At 42.8% G+C, this 21287-nt stretch overlaps 1 protein-coding gene across 1 annotated transcript in view; it reads right to left on the bottom strand.

Moving 5' to 3' along the window:
• The window catches only part of CALCOCO2 (calcium binding and coiled-coil domain 2), a 199930-nt gene that overhangs the window by 32668 nt on the left and 145975 nt on the right, over positions 1–21287 (bottom strand). The window contains exon 21 of the mRNA XM_088442773.1: positions 15953–16012. Within this exon, the coding sequence (XP_088298899.1) occupies positions 15953–16012 (60 nt within the window). The remainder of the gene's footprint in view (positions 1–15952; positions 16013–21287) is intronic.

Genomic DNA, 21287 nt, shown 5'->3' with positions numbered 1-21287 from the left:
CTGCATGCCTACTACTCTTCTAATGTTTATGCTGCAATAATTTCTGTTATAGTGAGATTAGCAATCGTTCCACAGCAATACAGCATATTTTTAAAGCTGTAATAATTTAAAAGGCAAAACCAAATTGGTTTTAACTTTTAAATTATTGATGCTGTAAAAATAGGGGCAGACTCGCTGGAATTACGCCTGTGGCTGAATCTCACAGGCTATTTACATACGGCAAAAACATCCAATATTAAGGCCAGTTTATATTTGAAAAGAATAGAAAGGATGAGATCTACCCATTATGGATAAAATTTAAAACCCTTGATCCAAGCCAAACTGCAAGAAAGGCTGAACTGGGAAGCGGAACTCTCTGCGCTCACACCAAACAATATACACTCTGCAAAACCAGTGGTAAATATCTTGCAGTAGATGGTTCTTGGGCTCTTAGCATGGTCTGGATGACTGAACAAGAGACACCCTTAGCCATCAGGATCCAGACCTCATGTACCACACCGTTAAAGCCATAAAACTCGAACTGAGGTGAAGTAATGGGCCTAGATGTAGAAGGTCTGATTTTTGTAGAAAGAAGGATGGCTCTGATCACATGGCAGGGGGATCCGCATTCTACACCTTTCTTGGCCAGTCTGGCTAAAGTAGAATCGCATGGACTCATTCTCTCTTGACCTATTTGAGCACTCACAGAGACATGGTGATTGGGGAATATAAGACCACCTGGTCATCACTGCAGCCTCCATAGACAGAGGAACCCTAGACCCCTACCAGGGGAATTTCTAGTGCAGCAGAGAAGCCATGAGGTCAATGTAATTTGTATCCCAGCGCACCAGTAATCTGTAGAAAATCTCATCCATATGCTGTGCCAATGTGAGATTGACGCTGGATGGGACTGCATTTCAGGACACTCTAATCCTGTGTCAGGGCATTTGTTACTGCTCACAAGGACATTGATAAGAAGAGATTACTCCTCCCACAACCACAGGTCATGCAGCTAGAGATCCATAGCTGACAACTGTCGTAACAATCAGCCTGTCTTAAACTGAGAAAGGACAAGCCTTGAGTAGGATGAGCAAAAGAACCCACCAATCCAGCACCACGTTGGCCTGAGTGGATAAGTGAAGGATCAGCCTATCCATACAAGGATTGGTCCTGTACCATCGAGCCATGGTCTGAGACTAAAAATGCCTTGAATGGATCTAAGCAAAATGAACTACCCCTAAAGAGGACACCATTCTCTCCAGAAATGGTGTCAGATTCACGCAAGAAAAGACAGTTACTTCCCACAGGACTTGATCTTGTGACCCATTGCAATGTAGACCCGTGTTTTGCCAGTTGAGCCTGAGCAGCTGTTTCCAGTTTAAAAATACTTTCCGAGTATGTTTTCCATCCACCCACTTCCTGGTTGCAGTCAATCTGTACAGGTTGCGGGGCTATAAAGCAGGAAGTCAGTATCTTCATGGCCTGATTATTGTGGTCTATCACGTAATCTAGCTGCTCCTGCTCTGCTACTATTGGATTTCCTGGACTTTGACGTCAGCTTGTGTTTGACTATGATTCTGGCTCTGATACCTCTGGCTACACTTATGACTACAGCTTTGTTTAATCCTGTTGTTTCCCTGTCTAAACATAGCTTGGTCACCTGTGTACCAAAACTCTGAAATACACGCATGTTGCAGCTTCATGTGACAGATCGTATGTATTGTAGACACTTGTCTCTGACTGAACAGAGGCAGAACCTGAGACTGAAGAGCCAGAAACTTGGGCTCTGAAATAACAACCTCCTGACTGTGGGTATTGAACAAGATTCTCAGAAACAACATTCTCTGGGCCAAAACCAGAATGGATCCTTGGCATCTTAACACCCATCTGTGAGCCTTCAAAGTGTAAAACACCTTGCTTAGGAGTTGCTGGTGGTGTGACTCTGCAGCATCCTTGACGAGAAGGTCGGCCAAGAAGTAATAACTGTAATGCCCTTTGTTCGGTGCCATTCATCCCCATTCTGCAACACTGTGAGTCCCCGTTTTGAACTGAGAGCGTGGTTAGCAAAAGGCTATACCAAGAAAATATTTAAAGAAAATCAGGTTCCGCAGCAGCCATAGAAAATCTGTATAACTGCAAGGGAATTAAGAAAAAACTGAGGTCCTGCTGGAGGTGGGAGGCTATAGAGGGGGGGAAAGTTTCAATTTAGTTTAGTTAACCATTTAAGTTCCTGCTCCAGTTTGTCCAGCCTCAGAGTAACAGTGTCCACCTTTTAGGACTCACTTGGTCATCAGCTGTGCAGCACAGCCGATGCGATAGGTCTGAACGGCGTAGTTTACAGACATATCACTGGTGCACACTGGCCGATGCACACACGATATATTGGCTGATGAATTGATCGGCCAATATATCTGTTAGTGTGTACCCAGCATAAACCTGCTGTAAGTATGCTACCTGGCAGTGGTACAGTAGCTATACCTTTAGCAGTGTGGAAGTATAGAATTAATTTTGTATCCTATAAGAAGCCATTTTGTTGTAAAGTATGCCATGTATTCATTGAAGGTAAATGCATAGGGCAGGAAAGAGTTAATTCCGTCTGCAGACTCTGTCATATAGTCACAGAAAAGCATATGTACATATATGGTAAAGTATGCGATTCCAAATCTTTACCCAGCCCTGTGGTTTTTTCTAAATGTAATCACAAACAGATGTACTCCAGAAGCTATAAATGTATATAGTTTGCTGCCATTAAACCAGAGATTGATTTCATACTACACAAGACAGTCGTGTTCTTGGATCTCTCTCTCCTGTGTAATACATAGCATATGCTGCAGCAACCAAAAGCAAGGAGGGTCTCTGAGCTCACTTTATTTATACCCATAGCTAAAATACAGAACTGACAACTGAAGGTTTCACAAAGATATCCAGCAAGCTGATCACTGGACAGGCAACAAGCGTGTTCTGAGAGGAGAGACATCAGAATAACAATCCCGGGTGGTATTTTTGTACTCAGTTCTGATTCCCCTGCCTTTCATCACACGTAGTTCTGTCCTGGGATCACACTGGGTATTTATAGATACCCTCACTGCTTTTTTTAATTATTTTTCTGAAATGTACTAACCAATCTGTCATTTGTTATATGTTAGGCCTGACTGACATGTGTGTGACATTTGGTGTGTGAATTTGTATGTCTGAACATTGTTGGTGGTTCATCCTCAGGGTGTGCAGAAAGGGGGATTAACCTTGGCATGATTGCTGGTATATACTGGTTCATGCTGGGGCAATTCTCAGGTCTGCATGCTTTGGGAGAAAGGACATGCTGTAATGTCAGGTGATTGAAGTCCTGCTGTATAAAGGCAGATGCCTGAATGCTTATCTTTCTTGCATCTCCTATCTATGACCCATATGAGGCATACTAGGTCAAGGAAGAGTCTTGTTTGTCTTGTACATCTATGAAAATGTATTTAACCCATTTAGAAATGTGTAGTTAGAGTACTATTAGTATATCCTATAGATTTAACATTGAGTGGGTTAGGTTATGATATAGAAGAATCCAAAGAAAGTCTATTAGATCTGCAGTCAACACCCACTGGGTTTTGACAAGAGGGACCAGACATTTTTAGAACAGTCTGTTGTTATTTCTAGTTATCAAAAGAACAAAGAGATAGACCCTAATAAAAAGTAACAGTAACCAGATAAATTAGAGGGAGTAATATTCAGTTAATGGCAGCAATTAGCCAATAGACCCTTCACAATAAGGAAGTCCATAAATTAGACATATAGTCAGGATACTTAGGGACCAGTAGGTTCCACAGATATAGGTCATAAGAGATTTTAACCATAAACTTGTTAGAACGAGGGACAGTTTTAACAAATGGGAAATATTGACAGTAAGTCAGTGCCTCAGGGCACTGCCCTACAGGTGATAATGAAACTATATAATGATACAAAGGGCAACAGTTTTGTGAAGGTGTTTAAAACGGCAGGATTAGGTGAGGAGTATTGGTTTGATTCTAAAAACCTCTCTGATTTAAGAAGGGAGCATAGATCACAGATAAGGAAACAGGGTATAGAAGATGAGGTAGATAACTGGATTGAAAGATGTAGTAAATTAGGAACAGATAGTTCAGATGATACACTTGAAATGCAGATGGAACATTTGTCACTAAATGACCCATTAGGGGTCAACAGAACTATTCCAATTAGACCCATACCACCTATCAACAAAAATATCCAAATTGGTCGTGTCTTGCTTGTGGATTTTGTAATGTCCCAGGGGATACAATATGTAAAAATTGTCAGGCCATATGGTCTGAACAATCTCCAACCTGTGGGTTAGGACTGATTGATAATTTAAGACCAAAAAACCTATTGACTCCAGAACACATATTGCATCACATCAGAAATCCAGCTAAATATACTTGGAGATGTGACTACGGAGTCTGCCATTATTGGCAAGATTAACAATGTACTACTTGTAAGGTTTTAAGAAGTAATAGAGAGACACTTTCTCTGAAGAACCTAACAAGGCTACAGCCCTACCACCTTATGACTCCAGACCATTATTTTCTAGTCACCAGACCATTATTTCTAGTCTCACAGTCAAGAGGCAATGATGGTAATGTAGTACGTACCACCTCCTCCTATAAGCCTTGGACCCCTGTGGAAGCAATGGGGTTCATAAAAGATTTACCAGATCCCAGAAACAATCCTATGGGTTTCCTCAGGTATATGGAAGGGATTAGAAGTGTTCATAATGCCACATGGTTAGATATGCATGATCTCACTGAAACAGCATCAGTAGTACATGTAGCTAATGAAATAGCTCAGGCTAGAGCAGGAAATGGTAATAATGATTTTAATCCACCAAACATAGCAGGCCAGACAACAGCAGAAAGTGGGACCGAATGGGTAGCTAGTTGCAGAGTTTGGGCCCAGAGAGAGGCTGCTAATATGCCCGCTATAGAAGAGAACTAAACTAAGGGTCAATCTGTGGTGGAATATTATGAGCAACTCCTTAAGAGGCATACAGACCAGGGGTTTAACACACGAGACCCTGGTCATGTAAGGATTCTGAAATTAACTTTGTTTGCCGGAATGAATCCTGAATTAATGCGACAGTTAAAGGTCTGTAGGCCAGAATATTCCTCCATGCCTCTAAATTACCTAGTCAAAATACTTAGGTCTATAGAAGATAATGCTAAGGAAAGGCAAGAAAAGTACGATGGGAAAAAAGATGCCATGCCCAAGCCCATGTATGTTCTTACTTACCCTAATTTAAATCAGAAGGGTAACAAGGAACAGGGCTATAGACCATCCAAGCCATCAGGCAGACCTAGTGGTCAGCAATCTAAAAGATCAGAAGAATGCATGAAAAAAGGGCTTTGTTTCAATTGCATGGAGCAGGTACACATTAAGAGGAACTGTCCCAAGTTAAAGAAACCCCAGACCCAAGATCTTTTGGTGAATCTTAGCCAGCAATAGGAAACAGGCCCCCAGAGTCTAAATTGTCCCTTAACATGTAATGCCCCAACAGGACCACAAATTATGATACCTGCTAAATTGGGAAATAAAAAGATAAACTGTCTCATAGACTCTGGGGCTGCTACAAGTCTCTTAAAATAAAATATAGTAGAACCCAAGTATAAGGGACCAGGCTCCACTAATGTAGTGGGAATGGGGGGCCAAGTTATCAGCCTCCCTAAAACCAAACCTGTACAGATTGAATTAGACTCAGGAGTAGTGCTAACGACCCAGTTTCTAATTTCAAAAGATTCACCAGTGAATTTATTAGGAGCTGACCTACTGGCAGCTCTGGAAGCTAGCATAGTGTACAGAAATGGGTAGCTATGTTAAGTACACCAGCAGGATTGTTGCAAACTATGGCCTATCACACTGCACAATCCCTAATGACATGTTTACCCTCTGAACAAAAGGAGGAACCCTTATTGTCTGTAATTGAGGCAAGGGTACCATCAGGGGTATGTAAAGCAATCAAGTTCTATGTCAAGCGCTAACCTCTGAGGGTCAGTATTCATGCATACAGTGAATTGGCAACCAATTACTACAATTGGTGCGGGATAAACCTATTCGTTGTAAGGGTTTGTAATGGAATGCAACTATGGGATGAAGGTGTATGCCTGCTGATATGAAGTGATGGTATTCTAGCAATCCTATTGATCCTAAGAACTTGAAAAGACGTATTTGTAGTTTCAATATATTTATTATTAAAATATCACAAGGTATGTGTGCACATCTGTAAAATCAACTGTACGTGGTGGCCGGATGTAAGGATCAAGTTATAAGTTATGTCCAAATGAGTCACTTAAGCACACTTGGTATGCCTTGTGTAATGGTGAATTAATGTCTATAGAGATGCGGCGTCCCGCGATCTCTATGAGCTGATTGCCTGGTATTAAATGAAAGAATGGAGTGAGGATGGTCGGTGGTGTAGCGTTGCCTGGGATGTCTTCAGGCTAGGGGGGGACGCACACGGGTCTGACCGGTGTGTCCCGAATCGTACTGCCCACAGCGTGGATCTGTTCGGCCGTGCACTACTATGAAAGTGCCGGTCGCTCAGTCCAACCTCGTGGGTAAGCAGAGTCTAGGAGGAGGCAGACCGGCTCAGGTGTGTGAACCTGGCGTTGGAAGCCCCCTCCACTGAGCGGGATCTTACCTGGTCTAACCGCTCGTGAAACGTCCTCACCCCTCCGTGGAAGCCCTCTCCGTTCCGTCCTCTGTTGTGATGATCCACTTGCTTCCCCTGGGTGCCCTGTAGCGTTGTTATTTGTTCAGCATGGTCTGGTCTCCGTCCCTGTGCGCATGGACGTGTTGGGTCACGCGACCGTGATCCCAATGATTGGTGACTGGGGGAACAATGATGCCACTGGTGGCTGGGTGAGTTGCTGTCTCCAGGAAGGTATCCGGAATGTAACCAACCATGCCCGATGATGACCACTGGTGGCTAGTATGTAGCTATTAACATCTACGTTTTTCCTAAATGTCCTCGTGTGAATGTTACCATCTTGAATGAAGATCTCCAGATCTAAAAACTGGACGGTGACCTGACTAATGTTCGTTGTGAATTTCAAATTGTGATCATTATCAGATATATGATGGATGAACTGGTCTAATGTGTCACGCGTACCTTGCCATATGAACAGAATGTCATCAATAAACCTATTGTTTTTTATTTTTTATTTTCATTTCACATATCTCTATTAAGCATATGAACACATTGGACTATCACTCACTTGAGTGACATAAGGCATATGAGGATTCATAATTTGATCAGTTTACAAATAGGCTCAGCTCTGTGGAATCATCACATAACAAGCACTGCCTGACGGCAGTTAATGTTGATTGATGACGATTGCACACCACACCCACCGGGACTTATTGGTTTGCAACAGAATATATACTGATCTCTGACACACAAAGGTATCCTTGACAAAGGCCCACCATAGGCCGAAACGCGTTGGATACATTCCGGATACATTCCTGGAGACAGCAACTCACCCAGCCACCAGTGGCATCATTGTTCCCCCAGTCACCAATCATTGGGATCACGGTCACGTGACCCAACACGTCCCTGCGCACAGGGACGGAGACCAGACCGTGCTGAACAAATAACAACGCTACAGGGTGCCCACGGGAAGCAAGTGGATCATCACAACAGAGGATGGAACGGAGAGGGCTTCCACGGAGGGGTGAGGACATTTCACGAGCTGTCAGACCAGGTAAGATCCCGCTCAGTGGAGGGGGCTTCCAACGCCAGGTTCACACACCTGAGCCGGTCTGCCTCCTCCTAGACTCTGCTTACCCACGAGGTTGGACTGAGCGACCGGCACTTTCATAGTAGTGCACGGCCGAACAGATCCACGCTGTGGGCAGTACGATTCGGGACACACCGGTCAGACCCGTGTGCGTCCCCCCCTAGCCCGAAGACATCCCAGGCAACGCTATACCACCGACCATCCTCACTCCATTCTTTCATTTAATACCAGGCAATCAGCTCATAGAGATCGCGGGACGCCGCATCTCTATAGACATTAATTCACCATTACACAAGGCATACCAAGTGTGCTTAAGTGACTCATTTGGACATAACTTATAACTTGATCCTTACATCCGGCCACCACGTACAGTTGATTTTACAGATGTGCACACATACCCTGTGACATTTTAATAATAAATATATTGAAACTACAAATATGTCTTTTCAAGTTCTTAGGATCAATAGGATTGCTAGAATACCATCACTTCATATCAGCAGGCATACACCTTCATCCCATAGTTGCATTCCATTACAAACCCTTACAACGAATAGGTTTATCCCGCACCAATTGTGGTAATTGGTTGCCAATTCACTGCATGCACGAATACTGACCCTCAGAGGTTAGCGCTTGACATAGAACTTGATTGCTTTAGATTATTATACGTGGGTAGGACTGCCCACTTGCCGAGCCGCCACCACTGAGATACCTAGACATTTCCCCCTCTAGAGCACTGTTAACTCTCTTTTGTATCACCATCAGGGGTATGGGCAAAGGGAAAAATGGATGTAGGACTCCTACCAGTAGATCCAGTAATAATCAAAATTAAACCTACAGAAACACCTGTGAAAATGAAACAGTACCCCCTTAACGAAGGCCAGACACAGGCAATAGAAACACAGATACAATAATATGTACAAGCAGGAGTTTTAAAACCCTGCAGATCCCCATGGAACACTCCGTTGTATCCAATTAAGAAACGATCTAAGGATAATGAACCTGTATCTTACAGACTAATTCATGATCTTAGGGAGGTTAACAAGCGTACGGTAATTGATAATCCTATTGTGCTAAAACCACATACGCTGCTAAACCAGATCCCTCCCTCTGCTACACACTTCACAGTCATAGATTTGGCGAATGCTTTTTTCTCAGTCCCGCTGACGGAAGAAAGTCAATTAATGTTAGCCTTCACTCACAAAAGTCAACAATACATGTGGACAAGATTACCACAAGGAGGAGCCACTTCACCTAGTGCCTTCTCAGAAACTATGACACTGGTATTAAAAGGATGGGTACCAATAGATCCATAAATAGTGCTCAGCCATATGTAGACAATTTGTTGCTATGTACCAATAGTGAAACAATGTGCATAGAAGAGACAGTGTCATTATTGAAATTCCTACATGAAGCACAATGTAAGGTGTCAAGAGACAAAATACAAGTTGCATGGCCTAAGGTACAATTCCTAGGCCATTGTATAACCCACCAGGCTAAGCACATCCTGGAAGAGAGAAAACAGATTATACTAAATGCAAAACCACCCCAGACACTGAAACAGTTAAGAGCCTTTCTAGGGCTCAGAACATGTTGTAGGGATTGGATCCCAGGTGCATCTTCAAAGCTTCAAATACTATATGATGCATTAAAATGTGATAAGCAGCAAGGCCCTCTTAAATTGACAGATGAGCAGAATCAGGTGTTTCAGGAGTTAAAGACAGACCATCCAGGCCTGGCTTTCTTCTCCAGCCCTGGCTTTCTTCTCCAGCCCTGGCTTTACCCAATTACAGTAAACATTTTACACTATACTGTCATGAGGTCCAGGGCCACGCACAAAGGGTGTTAACACAAGAATATGGGGGTAGGCAGAAGCCTTTGGCTTACTATTCCCTACTTCTAGACCCAGTCATCAGAGCTGCCCCAACCTGTATCAGGGGGGTAGCAGCGGCAGCCATTTTACTGACAAAACTGCAGATATTGTGTTAGGTCATTCATTAATATTGGAAGTGCCACATGCTGTTACAGAAATACTCAATCAGGCACAGACTAAACACTTATCTGCAGCTAGACTCACAAAATATGAAGTAGCTTTACTTACCCCGTGTAATGTAAACATACGCAGGTGCACGGTATTGAATCCAGCGTCATTACTTCCGAAAGATTCAAAAGGAGGAAGTTTAGAAACAGGAGACATTGACCCTCTAGCAGCACCGGATATGTTAATTAATAGTAGTGCTGCCAGTGACAGTAACGATGGCAGAAAGGAAAGTGAAAATCACAATCTTTTTTCTTCACTTGCTGCGAGCATGGTTGTATTCAGTTTATGGAACAGGAAATCGCACAGATCTCTCCTGTATTAGACAGACCAATTCCTAATGCACAATTAGAATTGTTTGTAGATGGTTCAAGGTATTATGTAGATGGTCACCCACATACGGGATATGCAGTTACTACTGCACATGAGCCAATCATTCAAGAACCTTTACCATCTACCATGTCAGCCCAAGAGGCTGAATTAGAGGCATTAAAGGGGCATGCCTTTATGCTGAGGGACAGAATGTAAACATCTATACTGATTCCAGTTATGCCTACGGGATCGCTCAAGATTACGGTCCAATCTGGAAGAGTAGGAATTTTGTAGGGTCTACAGGTAAACCAATAAAAATGCAAACTGATTAAACAGTTATTTGAGGCCTTTCAGGTTCCCAGGCAGCTTTCAGTAATAAAGGTCAAAGCTCACACTAGGGAACAGATGCCAGAAGCAAAGGGAAATGCATGTGCGGATGCTGCTGCCAAGGAGGCAGCTCTTAAGCCCCTACAACAGTCACCACAATCAGCTGCTCTTATAGCATCAGCTGTAGAATCCCCTAAAGTGAGTCAGGACCTTCTCTTACAGTTCCAAAAATAGGCCTCTCCAGATGAGTTGAAAGCCTGGCAGAGACAAGGAGCTGTGTGTATACAAGGAGAATGGTCATGTAAAGGACTCACTTGCCTGCCCAGGAGCCTCTACCCAGTGATGGCACAAATCCTGCATGGAAAGGTGCATGTGTCTAGAGACACCATGATCAACACTGTTAAAAAACATTGGCATGCTCCAGGGTGTGGCCAGGCTGTGCAAGCCTTTGTGTACGGGTGCGTGGTATGTGCACTTCACAACCCTGGCAAAGCTGTCAAGGTACAGTACCACTCAAAAGCACCCCACAGACATTTTTTCCTTTTCAGAGAATACAAATAGATTTCATCCAACTGCTTCCCTGCTCTGGGTATGTCTATGTCCTCGTGGCAACCGATCTTTACAGTCAGTGGCCTGAGGCCTGGGCCTGTAGGGTAGCAAATGCTAAAACAGTAGCAAAAAAGCTAATCCAAGAAGTCATTTGCAGATATGGGGTACCAGAAACAATAGAAAGTGACAGAGGTACTCATTTTTCAGGTGAAATTGCACAACACATAGTGAGTGACCTATAGATAGTCTCTGCCCTTCACGTGCCATACCATCCGCAAAGAGATACTATTTGGTAGTCCATACAAATTTGGTTGTTACTTTCCTCAGCAGTTGCAACATTTACATGGTGATCTGACTGGTTATATGATACAGTTGCAGAAACAAATAACTCAAATCCACCATCAGGTGTTTTCATCTATTCCAGATCCCAACACAGACTGTAGTTCTCATAAGCTGGAGACTGGGTAGTCATCAAAAGACATCTGAGGAAGGTCCTTGAGCCCAGATACGAGGGTCCTTACCAGGTTCTCCTGACCACTCCTACAGTGGTGAAGGTGACAGAGAAAATCACGTGGATACACGCTTCACATTGCAAGATCTTTACACAAGGGGAGTTGGAGTCAGATTAATAGATATATGCTTTTAGGCCCCAAGCCTGATAGAGGCTTGTGGGGATGTATTCTATGTTCTGCTATGGTTATTATACTTATTTTAGCAATGAATTTTGAGGAATTGATAAACAGGGGTAATGATGCTTTTAATAGTACAAATAGAACTAATCAATCCTTGGTAAGAGTTAAAAAAGAATTACATGAACAGCTTAATGAAATATGGGATAACAAGTTCTTGCAAATACACTATCAATTAATGCAAGGTATTAACCTCACTGATTGTTGGATTTGTACTCATTCCCCGATTTCAGCTAAAACCATGCCATATGTGGCAACCCCAGTAAGTTGGGATGAATTAAGTAAAGATATAGACACCTGGACTAGGCCAATAAAATTGACACATGAGCCATTTAACAACTCAGCAGTACAATTGTTTGTGGCTGGGTGGACCCAATCCCCCTTTTGGAAAGCAGTACGTGATGGTTCATTTGACCAGTGGAACAATTTTGTCCAAATGTGCTATGAAGACGACTGTGTTAATATTAAAAATGAAGGGTCTAAAAATGCAAACCTAAAGTTAGAAACTATTAATTTTAAAGTAAATGTTACCTTTTATGCTAGACAAGTAATTCGCTATATTGGTGAGGTACCGACACAATAACTGCTAATAGAATATAACACTAGTGATACTAGATGGGAACAATATCTCAATCATTCCAGTTTTTGGGATAACACCACAAATGATATACGATGCACTTCGGAAAACCAAGGTATATATCACGTGCTAGAGAGTTGCCCTGTAAAAAATACTTCAAGGTTGTTATAGCATGCTCAACAAGTAATTAAAACTGGGCAGCATTGACTGCCAGAAGGGTATTATTTTATGTGTGGTAATAAGGCATATAAATTTCTACCTTGGGGAGGGTCAGGCAGTTGCACTATAACAAGACTGAGCCCAGCCTCATGGATAACAGAAACCATAGATATAACCAATAGCCCAGCAAATCATCGAGTAAGGAAGGATCTTATAAAAAGTAAACCTCATGCTCATGATTTAGTATATATCCCATGGTATAAGAAAATGGGCCTAGCTTTATCATTATCCGGACTTAGTATAAAGAATGCTCATAATATAGAAGCATTAGCTAAATTATTTGACAAAGTTACAGATGAAATATTGAATGTATTAGAAATAGTTGATGAGACTTTAAGGTATCATACCAAGATTCTCAGACAGCATCAGCTGGTTCTGGACTATTTAACGGCCTCACAAGGGGGCATGTGTCAGATAGTGGGACTTGCTTGCTGTAATTATATAGCTGATTTACTGACCCAATATACGGACACTTGGAGAAAGTCAAGGAATTGAAGGAGCAGTTTAGGAAGGCGCATAATGATCCCGAGTATGATATAGATAGTAATGGATGGTTTTCATGGTTGAATCCAGCAAATTGGTTCAAGGGGATAGGAGGTTGGCTTTCAGGTATCCTCATGTTAATAGCTAAAGGATTTGCATTAGTAGTAATCAGTTATTTTGTTGTTAGATTTGTTGTATGATTAATAAGGAAAATAATTACACTTGATTACTGTTCCCAGTTTAAAGCATCTAAAGAAATGTCAAAGACAACTATGATCCTGCTACATGAATACGCCCAGAACTTCTGTGTAATCTGCAAGACAAGAGAACCATTGCTTTGCAGAGACTTGTGCGAACAATGTATGGCAAAAATAGAAGACTTCTACAAGGATACGGATGAAAAGGAAGATTCAGGACTATAGGGACTAAGGGACTCATCGCCTATACGGTCTTGAATGGGCACTGCCCCATGCAGCTACCTCGTTAGGGGGGGATAACTAGTTGTGTGAAGTACGGACCAAATACGTAGGGGTGGGTCATGGCTAGGTAAGCTAGAAAAACAATAGTATGTAAGATTTGAATCGAAAAGGAGGAAAATGTGGAAGTATAGAATTCATTTTGTATCCTAAAAGAAGCCATTTTGTTGTAAAGTATGCCACGTATTCATTGAAGGTAAATGCATAGGGCAGGAAAGAGTTAATTCCATGTGCAAACTCTGTCATATAGTCACAGAAAAGCATATGTACATATATGGTAAGGTATGCGATTCCAAATCTTTACCCAGCCCTGTGGTTTTTTCTAAATGTAATCACAAACAGATGTACTCCAGAAGCTATAAATGTATGTAGTTTGCCGCCATTAAACCAGAGATTGATTTCATACTACACAAGACAGTCGTGTTCTTGGATCTCTCCTGTGTAATACATAGCATATGCTGCAGCAACCAAAAGCAAGGAGGGTCTCTGAGCTCACTGTATTTATAGCCATAGCTAAAATACAGAACTGACAGCAGCTTAGTACATGTGAGTACAAATGAGTACTGGATGGATCAGTCTGTAATACACTTAATATACAGTATGTGTCTGCAGATGACAACTGAAGGGATTAACAGTCAGTAGCAGTTCTTGAACACAGGTGGTAAAAGTAAAGAGACTGCATGCAGGTTTCTAGGTATAGCAGACTGTAGTGATGATTGAATTCTTGCTGCTGAAGGCAGACAGTACACTGGTGTAAGGTAGCGCTTATTATAACAGGTGAGCAGACGGTAACTCTTAGTTGTAAAATGGTAAATGCAGCTGACAAGCTGAATCCACTGGAAGGAAAGCACTCAGGTGAAATAGCGGAGAGAGTAGTACAGATTCTGGAACTCAGGAGCTAGGAACTGTTTCTGTCACAGGAGACCAGAAGTTCTAGGAGACTTGTTGTACTTTGCATTGTCAAAGGACAGGTGGCAGTGAGCAGCTTAAATAGCACAGGAATGAATGTGAGAGTCATGAGCAGAGCAGATACACTGTGGATGGTTGAAACAACTCAGCTGACTTGAAGCAAGATGGCAGCACACTTGCTGTGCTGGACTGCAGCTGCAGGTGACTCCTGATATGACTGGCAGGCATACATGAGCCTGCCAGTAGATTGGCAGCGCCGACTATTGTAAGAGGGTCTAAGTACCCAATTTGTGACACACCGCTCACGCACAACTCTGGAAACATCAACCGCAGATCAGGCAGCCATCAGCTTTCTGAGTAAGTCTAAGGTGTCACAGATATAGCGGGTCTCCAGACACACAGAGGGCTCTCCTGTAGTGGCTAATTTATGGATGCTCAGAAAACAGTGTTTAAACGTTCAGACATTTCTGCATTTTTCTATACCCCCTACCTCCCTTACCTCCCATACACGCTGACTAAATCCTCTGTGTGGGCATAGTTGCAATTCAATTGCTGAATGAGCATAGTGCAACTTAAACACATGCACAGTGGCTAACAATCGTTCAATCTGCATAAATATTGGCATTGCGTCCACATCTGATTCAGGCCCATAGTCTGCGGTCACTAAAATAATTTTAAGTCTGGCAATACTACAGCAGCAATGTAAACCCAGTTGACTTGAAAGAGTCTGGGTGACTTTGGAAATCTAAACTCTTGCATAACAGTTTCTATAGCTGATAGAGCTTAATTGTAGGTGGAAGAAGCCAACATTTTTTAAAAATCATGTCATAGGTTGTGCCAATATTCATGAAAATTCAGTCTATCAAATTAGTATGCACTAGTGATATTACGGAGGGATGACACTCTCTGTGCAGTGCTAAGCTTAAGTTCACCTGCTGCTGAGCCAGCTTTGTTTCCTGGATGGACAATTTCTCTTCAGCGGATTTAAGCTGTTCTCGCATTTTCCTCTCTACATCCATGGCTGTTTTATTCTGAGTGAATTGTACAGTTAAACGAGAGCAATAATTAAGTTTGGCATCAGGAGTCACATGAAAATAGGTTTGACCCTAAGAAAAATGTCACCTCTGTACCATCTTGAAATTATGTTACCCTATACTCATCAATGGGGGATCTGCAAAGCTGGAAAGTCTTTGCTTTATCCATGGTAGGTCAGACTACTCTGCACCGCACATCCACTTTACACTGTGGCCCTTTGCTGGCAGCGTTAGGCTGCCGGGGAGGGAGAGAAAGCAATTACAGAGGTGCTGGGTTTTTGCAAAGCGATTACATTTCCAAATTTGTATTTGCAGATGGTAATTTAGCATCTACTCTTGATACTGTATGCCCCTAACTGAGAAGTGGAGATTTCAAAATATGGACTTCCCCTTTAATTTTCATCTTGGTGGAACATACTGAAAGGCTGTTCCTGCTTATATTAATACATAAAGATATACAGTGAGATAGCCTCAATGTAGAATCACTGTTTAATGAACATTTATAGTAAGATAATTTTAAAATAAAACATATGTACATATAAAGTTTATTTTCAGTTTAATTGTAATTAAATTATGGCATTCTCTTACCAATCTTTCCTTTAACGTTTCATTCTGCTTCTTCTCATTCTCTAGTGTCCTCATCTGCACCTTTTGTGCCAAAGAGAAGATAATTGTTATCAGAGTCACACTGTTTCAGTCTTTGGGCCCTAGTTACTACAATCTGCATTTAAAATGTGGTTGTAGTATTCGCATTGCGAATTTAGGAATCGCAATAAAGCTCTGTCCCTACGAATCCCATCCACACACTTCTCCCTGTATTTTTCGGAAAAAATACAGGAAGAATGTGTCTGCACACGCCAGCTACCGCAAACACCCCTTCTCACAAGAGTTGGCTGTAAATATGAAGTTTATTGTTGTTAAATAAAGTTTTATTTATTCCCAAAATACATATACTAATAAGTATGAGCGGTTCAAATTCAAGTTAATCCAAGCGGCGGCTCGGGTCTTCCTGCCTGACTCGGATTCCACTTTCAAGTTAATCATCGCGGAGTCAAATTCTCGTGGGTTTTGGGTTCTATATAAGGCACCGTGGATGGGACTCGGAGCCATTTCCTTGTCAGGCATGCTGAAGTACGCTTAACTCTGCTGTATAGGCTGTGCTGTGTCCAGACTCACAAGTGGCTGCGCTGCTTACTTAGTGAATGTGTATAGGGAGGTGCACGCTTCTGTATGCTGTGCTGTATTCTGCTGTATCGGCTGTGTGCACTGACCACACTCACAAGTGGCTGTGCTGCTTATTCAATGTGTATTGGGGGTGCATGCTGCTGTATGCTGTGCTGTACTCTGTGGAGTCTGTGGACACAGCCTATACAGCACTGACAAGTGTCTGTGCTGCTTAGTCAATGTGTATAGGGGGTGCACACTTCTGTATGCTGTGCTGTACTCTGCTGTATAGGCTGTGTCCGCAGACTGCATACTCATAAATCATAAGTGGCTGTGCTGCTTAGACAATGTGTATAGGGGGTGCATACTGCTGTATGCTGTGTTGTACTCTGCTGTATAGGCTGTGTCCAGACTCACAAGTCAAGTCACAAGTAGCTGTGCTGCTTAGTCAATGTGTATAGGGGGTGCATGCAGACAGGGTGGTGCGGTAGGTGCCACCTCAGAGCGGAACAGCTCTAAGGGCGGAACCGGCCACCCACCACAATGTTCCGTGTCTCTGAACAAAGCCAGCGCAGGCTCAGTGTCTAACACTGGCCGCGCTGGCTGAGGGAAAGAGGGGAGGACCGCAGGGAGGATGGTGCGGCTGGCTCAGCAGCTGCCGCTCTCGCCCAGAGCCGGATTAAGGGGGAGCACAGGGAGCAATTACGCCGGGGCCCCATTCTCTCGGGGGCCCCCTGACCGAAGCTGCTCTCCCCAGCTGTAGCTGCTTCCCTCCCATGACGGGGCCAGTCCAGTGATTGTAACTGGTCCTGGCCTGTGCCTGCGCCACTGCAGGAATCAGCAGGACGCAGGCATTGACTACAGGGGCCGGAATTGACCGTCTGGAACAATAAAGTTTTTTTTCTCTGCATTGCGCGAGTGACGGCATTACGTCAGCGAGATGAACAAGAACAGATGACTCAGGAGTCTGCTGTTGCCAACACAGCAATGAGGAGGACTCTGGAGGACCAAGTAGAAGATTTATCATCCAGGTAAGTGAGGAAGGGGAGGGGGGGAAATTGTTTGAGGCTATAGAGACACAGGAGGGAGGGCTGAGGCTATTGGGAGACACTGGGGTTGAGCTGAGGGCTATAGACAGACATGGGGGCAGGGTTGAAGTTGCTGCAGAGACATGGTGTGAACTGAGGGTTGGGTCTAGAAGGAGAAGCTTCACAGTGGGGGCTGTGTGAGGAGGGTAGTGAGCTATGAGTGGGGGCTGTGTAAGGAGGGCAGTAAACTGGGAGGGAGGAGCAGTATGGGCTGTGATTGAGGGCAGTGATAGCTATAGGTGGGGACAGTGTGGGCTGTGATTAGGGGCAGTGATAGCTATAGGTGGGGGCAGTGTGGGCTGTGATTAGGGGCAGTGATAGCAATAGGTGGGGGCAGTGTGGGCTGTGATTGAGGGCAGTGATAGCTATAGGTGGGGACAGTGTGGGCTGTGATTAGGGGCAGTGATAGCAATAGGTGGGGGAAGTGTGGGCTGTGATTGAGGGCAGTGATAGCTATAGGTGTGGGCTGTGATTGGGGGCAGTGATGGCTATAAATTGGGGCAGTATGTCTGTGGGCTGGGATTGGGTGGTATAATATGTACAGCAGAAGGGGCACTCCTGTGTGGCGTAATGTGTATAGGGGTCTTTATATGGCATAATGTGTAAAAGGGACACTACTGTGTGGCATAATGTGTATAAGGGTCTCTGTGTGACGTAACATGTATAAGGTGTACTACTGTGTGGCATTATATGTATAAAGGGTTCTACTGTGAAGCGTAACATGTATAAAGGTGTTTGGGATACTACTGTGCTGCGTATTGTGAATAACGGACACTAACGTGCATTGCAATGTGAACCGGTACTGTTGTGTGGCGCGTGCCTTCGCTGCACGCTATCCCTGTTTAAAATATAAGGGGGGGTATCACTGCTCTTTTTGGCACAGGACACCAAAATGCCTAGCTAAAGTCGCCTTCCAACATTTCTGCTCCCTCGATGGGATGAGCAGCATAAATATAGCTGATGACATAGAAATTGAGGATGCCACCAATGAAGTGCAAGAGGATGTGGGGGATATTTGTGTAGCTGACTCCGATCGCTAATGAGGATGTTGAGGATGTTGTTTGTGTAAGTCAGGCACCAGTGGAAGCAGCTTTTGGCCAGGATAAGAGGAAGGCCATTGTCATGCCTGGGCATGGGACCAACAAATGCACCTCTTATGTGTGGAATTATTTTTACCCAAATCCTGACAACAATTGGCAAGCCATCTGTAGCATTTGTAAAACCATGATAAGCAGAGGTAGGGACGTTAACCATCTAGGAACCTCCTTCCTGTTACGTCATTTGCAGCAAATTCATGAAAAGTGTTTGACAGCATCAGAAACTGGTGCTAAAATAATAGCAACAAGCAGTCCAGCATCAGCTAGCTCCCTTCTCTCAAGTTCAGCTAGATTCCAGCACCTGCAGTCTCTACCGCCAACACCTTCATCATCAATATCCACAGTAATAATAGGAGGTAGTCTGCATTGAATTTGTTAAGGCTAGTTTGACTCCTTCCCTATCAGGATTCCTCAGAAGAATCCTTCAGCGCTAGGACTGCTGCTGCTGCTGAAGATGGAACATCATCTCAGAAGCGGACCAAGAAGACTACTATTTTAAACAAAAAACAACTGACTGTGAAACAATCCTTTGCAAGGAAAAGCAAGTATGACAGCTCTCGCCCAGTTGCAAAATTGAATATTGAAAACCATATTGTAAGCTGGTCAAAATTAGCTGGAAATGATTGGAAATGAATGTTATTGAGGTTAATAATACTCTAGGAACAAAAAAAAAGCAAAAATTATGTGATTCTAGATTTTTTTTGCCAATTTTTGGGAAAAAAATCCAAAACCAAAACCATTCACGGCGGTTTGGCAAAATCAAAATCGCCCGACGAAATAGAACCAAAACCAGCAAAAATGGTCCGGCGCACATCTCTAATTGGAATTCAACTTATTGGATTCTTGAAAACTCAGGCATACTTTTTCATGACTTACATCTCCATTGCTTTAATTCCCTAATCTCTTAGGGGCATATTTAGCACAATCTGCATTTTTTTTTTTTTGAGAAATATTTTTATTGAATCATTTTTCATATTCCATTTAAAATAGTAACATTACCATAATTGACACAGAAAATAAAATAATATAATCACAGAAAAAACTCTGTGAACTACAATAACATTAGAATTAATAAACATATATCACAAGATATATCACAAAAAAGGAATATATTGTATATAGATACAGAAACATATATGTAAAAATTGAATACAAAAATGCAAAAGAATAGGTTATACAGAATAGTAAAAAGTGGGAATAAGAGAAGGGAAGAGGGAGGGGGGGTACCAATCAATTAGAGAGCAAAATCGCTGAGACAAATTATGTCCAAATAAGACAAAACTAAATCGTTGTCAGGGGTGGTTCAGCTGAAAAATTTGCGGTCCATGGGGACCATGTTTTAATAAAGTGATCTGGAGTGTCATGTAGGACAGCTGTAATTCGTTCCATTTTATAGGTGTGCCATATGGCGTTAATAGTAGCTAAAACAGAAGGGGGAGTGGATGACTTCCAAAGGGAGGCAATCGTACATTTAGCTGCATTCAATATATGTTTGATTAATTTCAGTTCGGCTCGTGTGGTATTCGGAATAGGCCGAGAAAGGAGGGTGTATAAAGGAGTATTTGGGACTTGAATATCAACTACATCCTTAATCAATTTATGTATATCCACCCAATACCTCTGAATACTAGAACAGGACCACCAGACATGCAGCATGGATCCCACCTGGCCACAGAGCCTCCAGCACAAATTAGAGGAAGAGGGGTAAATAGCATGAAGTCGAGTGGGGACCAGGTACCACCTATAGTAAACTTTGTAGGAATTTTCCTGTATGCGGACTGAAATAGAGCTCTTTGCAATCTCATTCCTTATATCTGACCATTCCTAAGGTGTTAATATCTCGCCCGCCTCTCTCTCTTAGGCCTCATGGGCTTCATTTACGGGTTGATTATGTTGGATTAATGATTGATAAATTGTGGAAATAAGACCCTTAGTTGAGTGAGGGTGTAAACAGAGTGATTCAAGTGTAGTTTTATCAGCTATTATAGAGGCTTGCGTCTGGGAGTGAAAAAAATGGCGTAATTGAAGGTACTGGAAAAAAACGTTATTGGGTAGGGAGAATTGAGATTGCAATTCAACAAATCACGGGAAAGTCTGTAAGGGAGCTAAATCAAATAAAAATAAGATATCAGATTTAGTCCATTGGCGAAAGGATTTATGTTGTGTACCTGGGACAAATTCAGGATTGTTCCATAGAGGGACCATTAAGGGATGAGATGAGCGAATATTATAGAGATGGGAGCATTGGTTCCAAATCGAAATCGTAAAGCGAACAGTGGAAAGTATGTTTAGCTTAGGTGATCGTGAAAGGGCAGGGCACCAAAGGAAAGAATAGGGAGAATAAACAGATAATGCTCCGGCTTCGATAGATGTCCAAACTCTCTGGCTAGGCGGAGCGTGCCAGAGAACACACGGGACTAAGTGGGTTGCCCGATAATATTTGATTAGATCAGGAATACCCAGCCCTCCCTCACTACGAGGTCTTTGTAACATGCGCATCTTTACTCTGGGTCGTCTCCTAGCCCATATATAATGTGAGATCTCTACTTGAATATTTTTCAGGATTGTGATTGG

Source organism: Taudactylus pleione, unplaced genomic scaffold (assembly GCF_031769625.1).
Source record: "Taudactylus pleione unplaced genomic scaffold, aTauple2 ptg000317l, whole genome shotgun sequence".
Classification (NCBI taxonomy): domain Eukaryota; kingdom Metazoa; phylum Chordata; class Amphibia; order Anura; family Myobatrachidae; genus Taudactylus; species Taudactylus pleione.
The sequence above is the reverse complement of the archived record's forward strand: the minus strand, read 5'-3'. Positions and strand labels throughout refer to the sequence as shown.